This window comes from Palaemon carinicauda, chromosome 1 (genome assembly GCF_036898095.1).
Source record: "Palaemon carinicauda isolate YSFRI2023 chromosome 1, ASM3689809v2, whole genome shotgun sequence".
Taxonomy (NCBI): domain Eukaryota; kingdom Metazoa; phylum Arthropoda; class Malacostraca; order Decapoda; family Palaemonidae; genus Palaemon; species Palaemon carinicauda.
Window position 1 is genome coordinate 311,682,609 of NC_090725.1, and position 9,244 is coordinate 311,691,852.

At 34.9% G+C, this 9,244-nt stretch overlaps 1 protein-coding gene across 1 annotated transcript in view; it reads right to left on the reverse strand.

The window, feature by feature from the left end:
- The window catches only part of LOC137640362 (salivary glue protein Sgs-3-like), a 77,558-nt gene extending 73,386 nt beyond the window's left edge, over positions 1 to 4,172 (reverse strand). The window contains exon 1 of the mRNA XM_068372956.1: positions 4,135 to 4,172. Within this exon, the coding sequence (XP_068229057.1) occupies positions 4,135 to 4,172 (38 nt within the window). The remainder of the gene's footprint in view (positions 1 to 4,134) is intronic.
- Between the last annotated feature and the right edge of the window lie 5,072 nt (positions 4,173 to 9,244).

Below are 9,244 nucleotides of genomic sequence, written 5' to 3' on the forward strand. Positions count from 1 at the left end.
GTGAAATTGTGACGATGGAAATGGATTAGTGGATGAGGAATAACTTGACACAGATTTTCTTTTGTCTTTTATATAAGTTTGTGAAATTGCAATGATTGGAATGGGTTAGTGTATGAGGGATAACTTGACACAGATTTTCCTTTGTCTTTTATATAATTTTATGAAATTGTAATGATTGGAATGGGTTAGTGGATGAGAAATAACTTGACAGAAAATTTCTTTTGACTTTTACTTAAGTTTATGAAATTGCAATGATTGGAATGGGTTAGTGTATGAGGAATAACTTGACACAGATTTTCTTTCGTCTTTTATATAAGTTTGTGACATTGTAATGATTGGAATGGGTTAGTGGATGAGGAATAACTTGACACAGATTTTCTTTTGTCTTTTATCTAAGATTATAAAATTGTAATGGTTGGGATGGGTTAGTGGATGAGGAATAACTTGACACAGATTTTCTTTTGTCTTCTATATAAGTTTTTTGAAATTGTAATGATTGGAATAGGTTAGTGGATGAGGAATAACTAGACACAGATTTTCTTTTTTCTTTTATCTAAGTTTATGAAATTGTAATGATTAGAATGGGTTAGTGTATGAGGAATAACTTGACACAGATTTTCTTTTGTCTTTTATATAAGTTTATGAAATTGTAATGATTAGAATGGGTTAGTGGATGAAGAATAACTTGACACAGATTTTCTTTTGTCTTTATATAAGTTTATGAAATTGTAATGATTGGAATCTGTTAGTGGATGAGGAATAACTTGGCACAGATTTTCTTTTGTCTTCTATCTAAGTTTATAAAATTGCAGTGATAGGAATGGGTCAGTGCATGAGGAATAACTTGATACAGATTTTCTTTTGTCTTTCATATAAGTTTATGAAATTGTAATGATTAGAATGGGTTAGTGGATGAGGAATAACTTGACACAGATTTTTTTTGTCTTCTATATAAGTTTTTAAAATTGTAATGATTGGAATGGGTTAGTGGATGAGCAATAACTTGGCACAGATTTTCTTTTTTCTTTAATCTAAGATTATGAAATTGCAATGATTGGAATGGGTCAGTGTATGAGGAATAACTTGACACAGATTTTCTTTTGTCTTTTATCTAAGTTCGTGAAATTGTAATGATTGGAATGGGATACTGGATGAGGAATAACTTGACAGAGATTTTCTTTTTTCTTTTATATAAGTTTATGAAATTGTTATGATTGGAATGGGTTAGTGGATGAGGAATAACTTGGCACAGATTTTCTTTTGTCTTCTATATAAGTTTATGAAATTGTAATGATCGGAATGGGTTAGTGGATGAGGAATAACTTGACACAGATTTTCTTTTGTCTTTTATCTAAGTTTATGAAATTTTAATGATTGGAATGGGTTAGTGGATGAGGAATAACTTGACACCGATTTTCTTTTGTCTTTTATATAAGTTTATGAAATTACAATGATTGGAATGGGTTATTGGATGAGGAATAACTTGGCACAGATTTTCTTTTTTTTAATCTATGTTTATGAAATTGTAATGATTGGAATGGGTTAGTGTATGAGGAATAACTTGACACAGATTTTCTTTTGTCTTCTATATAAGTTTATGAAATTTTAATGATTGGAATGGGTTAGTGGATGAGGAATAACTTGACAGAGATTTTCTTTTATCCTTTATCTAAGTTTATAAATTGTAATGATTGGAATGGGTTAGTGGATGAGTGGATGAGGAATAACTTGACACAGATTTTCTTTCGTCTTTTATTTAAATTTATGAAATTGTAATGATTGGAATGGGTTAGTCGATGAGGATTATCTTGACGCAGATTTTATTTGGTCTTTTATCTAAGTTTATGAAATTGTAATGACTGGAATGGGTTAGTGTATGAGGAATAACTTGACAGATTTTCTTTTGTCTTTTATAAAAGTTTATGAAATTATAATGATTGGAATGGGTTAGTGGATGAGGAATAACTTGACACAGATTTTCTTATGTCTTCTATATAAGTTTATGAAATTGTAATGATTGGAATGAGTTAGTGTATGAGGAATAACTTGACACAGATTTTCTTTGGTTTTTTTATATAAGTTTGTGAAATTGTAATGATTAGAATGGGTTAGTGGATGAGGAATAACTTGGCACAGATTTTCTTTTGTCTTTTATATAAGTTTATGAAATTGTAATGATTGGAATGGGTTTGTGGATGAGGAATTACTTGACACAGTTTTCTTTTGTCTTTTATCTAAGTTTATAAAATTGTAATGTTTGGAATGGGTTAGTGGATGAGGAATAACTTGACACAGATTTTCTTTTGTCTTTTATCTAAGTTTATGAAATTGTAATGATTGGAATGGGTTAGTGGATGAGTAATAACTTGACACAGATTTTCTTTTTTCTTTTATATAAGTTTATAAAATTGTAATGATTGGAATGGGTTAGTGGATGAGTGGATGAGGAATAACATGACACAGATTTTCTTTTGTCTTTTATCTAAGTTTATGAAATGGTAATGATTGGAATGGGTTAGTGGATGAGGTATAATTTTACACAGATTTCCTTTTGTCTTTTATCTAAGTTTGTGAAATTGTAATGATTGGAATGGGTTAGTGGATGAGGAATAACTTGACACAGATTTTCTTTTGTCTATTATCTAAGTTTATGAAATTGTATTGATTGAAATGGGTTAGTGGATGAGAAATAACTTAACCCCGATTTTTCATTTGTCTTTTGTCTTCTTTTTTTTTTAAGTTGAATAAGAAATACTATGGATATAAGGAGTCGTTCGTAAGGATTTTCTTTATTTCATAAAGAGTTTGATTTATATATTTCATTTAGGACAAAGACATCATTTTTTTTTATTTTATCGTCTGAAATTTCTTTATGTATTTGTTATGTTTGTGAGAATTTAGTAAATTGGGGAATTACGATAATTCTTTTAGTGTTGAAAAAAAAAGATTATTATGAATATAAAATGCCATTCGTGAGTATTTACTTAATTTCATAAGAGTTTGATTTACATATTCTATTTTAGGCATTGACAATAATTTCTATTTAACAATAAAACTTGCTGAAATTAAATTTCTTTATTCATTCACTATTTATTTAAGAATTTGATAAATTTAGGAATTATATTATATATATATATACTGTATATATATATGTATATATATATATATATGTATATATATATATATATATATATATATATATATATATATATATATAAATATATATATATATATATATACATATATATATATATATATATATATATATATATATATATATATATATATATATATATATATATATATATATATATATATATATATATATATATATATATATATATATATATATATATATATATATATATATGTATATATATGAATATATATATATATATATATATATATATATATATATATATATATATATATATATATATATATACATATATATATATATATATATATATATATATATATATATATATATATATATATATATATATATATATATATATATTGTTACGACCCCTTTGGCCGTAATACAGGTTCTTTATACTTCAATACTTACAGGGATCGTAGGCAGTAGGAAAGTACACAGCGTATGAGAATGTGGAAACAAACACCAGAATAAAATAAACAATATTTATTAATACAATACACTTAATACTAAATAAGCCTTGTGAGAAAACTTAACAGTAAATATGATCAATAACAATAAGGGGCTCACAAGGATACCTAATACTGAGAAGCTAACCCTAACAAAGCAAGGAAAGGACACAACATGCCAAAGTCTCAAAAATTAATAATACGGGCCCAATAATGAAAAATCACTAACCTATAATTATAAGATTGAAGGAAGACTAGAGAAAATAAAGACAGGAAAACCTTAAATCTCCTACCTAACCATGTCGGTACTAAACTTAAAACTAACCCAACAACTTAATATAACATAATATATATAAATATGATTAATAAGTAAGTACACAAATCCTCGCGTACAACGAAGTGCACAGGAGTTTACAGAGTCACTTCAACCTCCCAGCAGATATGCGGGGGAGCCCACAAATTGTCCAGGTAGACCCAGGGGTCGAGATCAATTCCGACGAACAACACAGGATAATCACGTCTTACCTAGCAATTGCCTCCCTACGGGCCTCCTCACGAGCCATTAGCTCTCCTGGACATGCAGCTCAAGACGGACAGGACAGTGGTTGGCGTAACTCCTCCTAAGTTGCAGGACAGCGTCGCCCAAGTCTTCCGCCAAATCTTCCGGCGGGAAGCAGGAGTACAGGTGTCGCTAGTGACGATAACCTGCGATATCACAGCCGTGATCCAACTCCACAATGCACATACGCCGCAGGTGGCTCAGCACATCTACGGAAAACCACTTCCAAGGGAGGTCCGTTGGAGTCTTCCTCCAAAAAGGCGAAATATAAATCTCCATAAGGCTGCTAACAAAATAGCGTACGTCCAGAAGCTTATACAGGCCCGAACTGCCTTAGCCCGGCCTCCACTCACCGCACTTTAGTTCCATTCCAACTTGAAAACAAAATGAAAACAATCGTTAACACGATAGATAGGCAATTCACAACAAGAGGAGGAATCACTGAGCAAAACCACTGAACGTTACGTTGACGTAAAAAAAAATATAGTTACTGAACTGAATATAATAGAGCACTTAAAACTAAAGTACAAGGCTGATTTAAGAAAATAAACAAGCAATAAATTACGTTAATTTGACACCTTCTTCCCCCTCAAAAAATATTATTCGAATAGAATAATTTTTTTTAGTACCAGACAACCATATAACATACTAGAAAATAACCATATAGAAAACTTAATCTAAAACATCCTACAAGGGAAAAAGAGACAACTCAATCTAAAACATCTCACAAGGGAAATAAAGACAACCTAATCTAAAATATCCCGCAAGGGAAAAATAAGGTGAAGCAAAACTCACAACATAATGAAACAGACTTAAGACAAAGGCCGAATCGATACACCATTTTAAATATGATAAAAAATTAACTACCTTAGATATAATTTTCAATACAAACCCCGAAGGAGAAATGAGAAGGGCGAGGTGAGTAGAGAACTAACCCTTACATCCTAGAAAGGGCATCAGGAATACAGTTATCAACACCCATAACATGCTTAATACTTAAAGCAAACTCCTGTAGCTGAAGAGCCCAACGCAAAATCCTCTGGTTTGAACCTTTCATTCTTTCAATGAACACCAAAGGGTTATGGTCCGTCCAAATTTCTACGGAAAAGGAAAAATTGGTAACATATGGTTTGAAATGAACCAAGGTACGAATTAAAGCTAGAGCCTCCTTCTCGATGGTAGAATACCTTCTCTCAGCATCCATCAACTTACAACTAAAGTATGATACTGGACACACTTCACCATCTTCATGTCTTTGAAAAAGTACTCCACCTATACCCACATCACTAGCATCTACAGCCACAATAAAAGGTTTCTGAAAGTCAGGAGATATTAGAATGGGGTTAGACATCAATACAGTTTTGAGTTTTAAAAGAGATTCTCCACACTGAGAAGACCATACAAACTTTTGTCCCTTTTGCAATAGTTGAGTAAGGGGCTGAGCAATGTCAGAGAAGTTCCGGACAAATCTGTAATAACCCAACATACCTAAAATTCTCTGGACCTCCCTAACATTGTGTGGCCTTTGCAAATTTAATAGAGCCTCGAGGTTAGCTTGTTTAGGAGTAACCTGACCCAAACCAACCTTATGACCTAGATAACACAGCTTGGCTTTACCAAATTCACATTTACTCAAATTTACAACAAGACCAGCGACTCTCAAGGCCTCAAATACCTTCTTTAATCTCACCAAATGAGTCCGCCAGTCATTGCTGTGAATAACCAAATCATCTGTATAAATTTCTGTACCCTCCAGACCACATATAACTCGGTTCATCAACTGCTGGAAGGTACACGCTGCATTCTTCATCCCAAAGGGCATTACCTTACATTTGTAAAGCCCAAAGGGCGTAACAAAAGCGGAAATCTCACAAGTTCGATACGATAGGGGAACCTGCCAATACCCCTTTAAAAGATTCAATTTAGTTATAAACTTAGCAGGTCTTATCCGATCAAGACAGTCCTCAATACGTGGCAAAGGGAAAGAGTCATTCTTTGTATTAGCATTGGCCTTGCGGTAGTCCACACACATGCGAAACTGCCCGTCAGGTTTCTTAACAAGTACAATAGGGGAGCTCCAAGGACTTACCGATGGTCTAATTAAATCATGCTCTAACCTATACTTTATCTCCTCGACAATATCCCGTTTTTCTGGATTTAATCGATAAGGACTTCGTTTGACTGGGGAAGCACTGCCCACATCAACACCATGTTGGAGCAAGGTCGTTTTACCTGGAGATGCCTGAAATAAGTCTGAAAAATAAGATATTAATTTCATCATGTCATCCTTCTGGATACCCTCCAGATGCTCCAAACCCTTTACTAAAGTTTCCAAATTTTGCATATTGCTTGTAAGAGCATCTGAATATATCTGGCAAAACAAGTCGGCTGGTTCTTCTAATGTGTGGTCTAACACTAGAGACACTGGCTCATATTCTATAGCTAGAGGATTAAGTCTACCAACTGTGTAAGATTTCAATCTATTTATATGGAATATCCGACACTTTCGTTTGGTCCCAGGAGCTTCCACTTCATAATTGACATCAGACAATTTCCGGAGTACCTTCCGAGGCCCTTTATACCTAGGTTCCAGAAGATTGTCAGAGTCTATACTCAGAACCAAAACATGCTCACCAGGCTCAAACGAACGTGCCTTACTCTTCTTATCATAATTTTTCTTCATTGAGGCCTGAGACAACACCAAATTATCCTGGGCAAATTTCCAGGCAGCTGATAATCTCCTCCTCCGGTCCTCAACGAACTCACCCACATTCAATTCTTTCTTATGACTAACCTCTAGCAACTCATGGAAAATTTCTAGAGGACCACGTACTTTATGTCCAAAAATCCACTCAAATGGAGCTATACCTGTGGAAGAATTGGGATGATTATGTATAGCAAAGAGAGCAAAGGGAAGACCTTTATCCCAATCCTTGCCTTGCTCATAACAGTACTTTTTTAAAATAGACTTAAGGGTTTGGTGGAACCTTTCCACTACGCCCTGACTCTCTGGGTGGTAAGGTACACTGGTAATGTGTTGAATGGCCAGTTCAGCACATTTACCTTTAAATACTTTGCTCGTAAAATTCGTGCCACAATCAGTTTGAATTTTACGAGGCAACCCCTACCTGGAAAAAAATTCTATTAGTTTCTCAAACACTACTTTGGATGTAATTTTCCTCATAGGAAAAGCTTCAGGAAACCTAGACGCTCTTTCCATTATAGTTAGAAGATAAGTAAATCCAGATTTAGTTCGGGGCAAAGGCCCAACCACATCAACAACCAACTCGGCAAAAGGATCTCCAATTGCAGGAATTGGATGCAAAGGGGCTTTAGGAATAGGTTTATTAGGTTTACCCATTATTTGACATGTTTCACAACTTCCTACAAATTTCTTAACTGAGGATTTCAATCCTGGCCACCAAAAATATTTTTCCATTCTACTATGTGTTTTACAAACTCCTAAATGACCAGAAAAGGAATCCTCATGAGCTAAACTAAGGACATCATTCTGATATTTTGAAGGTATAACAATCTGTTCTACCCGAGAGGTTTGGTTCAAGCCGTGATCCACAGGACGACTAACTATACAACAAACCTCTAATCACACAGAACCTTGGTTTTGTTAAATCCTCCGTACCTCCTAATTCATAATTGAATTCAGCCTTCTGAGCTTCAATAAAGCTTACACGGTCACAATCAGGATTGAATATTTTATTTATAAAACTACTACTACCACTACCTACAGACCCGGGTCTCTCTACATCTACCTCTAAACTACTAAAGTTTAAATTATCCTCATTCTGTAAGGCAGCAGCAGCCTTTGCAGAAGCTTGAGTGGTAATTGCCACAGGACTTGAAGTTACGGACACTATTGGGAATATTTCATAACCTTGGGCATCCAACATATCATTTCCCAAAATGCCGCTAATACCAGGGATGGGGAGCTTTTCTACCACTACCAATTCTGTCACCTTGTGATACCCTGGGAAGAATACCTCTACCTCCACCAAAGGCGCAGAAACCACTGTTTCAGGGAACCCACCAAGGACCACATAATTTCCAGAATTCTCACCAACATCCTTCAATACCCTTGACAAGATCAAGGATTGAGCAGACCCAGTGTCCCTTAAGAAGTTCACTCTGACAACTTTAATATCAATAACCAAACTGCCAGGCCAGATTTATTTGTCAAAAAGTCACAAAGGAGAGCTAGTAGGCGATTGATTTATTTCACCTCCACTACCACTAAACCCAAAGATACGGGGACGTTGTTATCTCCCCTTCCGTTCTGCTGGAGATACCTCATCCGGGCAGGACACCGAGCCTGAAAGTGCCCCTGCTCGTGACACCAAAAACAAGTTCCCCTAGCTCTACCAACATTAATAGAACTTTGGTTACTCTGGGAAACCACCTGAGTGTTCCTTCCACTCATGTTATTTCCCTGGCTAGTTTCAACCTTTGTCTTAATGGGGTTATTGGATCTTCAATTATTATTCGGCCTGGCAGACTGGCATTTAAAGGCTGATGGACTAAAACTACTGCTACCTAGGCGGTGTGTTAACACAAACTCATCGGCTATATGAGCAGCTTTACTTAAGCTATATGCTTTAACCTCCTCCAGGTGAATCCTAAGTTCTTCACTATAAGTTTTCTTAAACTCCTCAAGTAGCATGAGCTCCCTCAAGGCGGAGAAGGAGACCACCTGGTGACTCTTTACCCAGTCGTGAAACTGCTCCTCCTTAAGATGGGCATACTTCACATAGGACATAGTATCGGGTTTCATAGAATTCCTAAATTTCAGGCGAAAAGCCTCAGGGACCAAGTCATACGCCTTGAGAATCAACGCCTTAACTTTATTATAATCTCTGGCTACACTCTCTTCTAAAGCATTATATTGGCGAATGGCCTAACCTACTAACCTGCATTGAATTAATACAGTCCACATCTCAGTGGGCCAAGACAATCTAGTGGCCATCCGCTCAAAAGCCTTAAAGAACTCTGGCACATTAACTTCATCAAACACTGGCACTAACTTTAATGCCGCACTTATGTTAAACCTATCTGAAGAAGGAC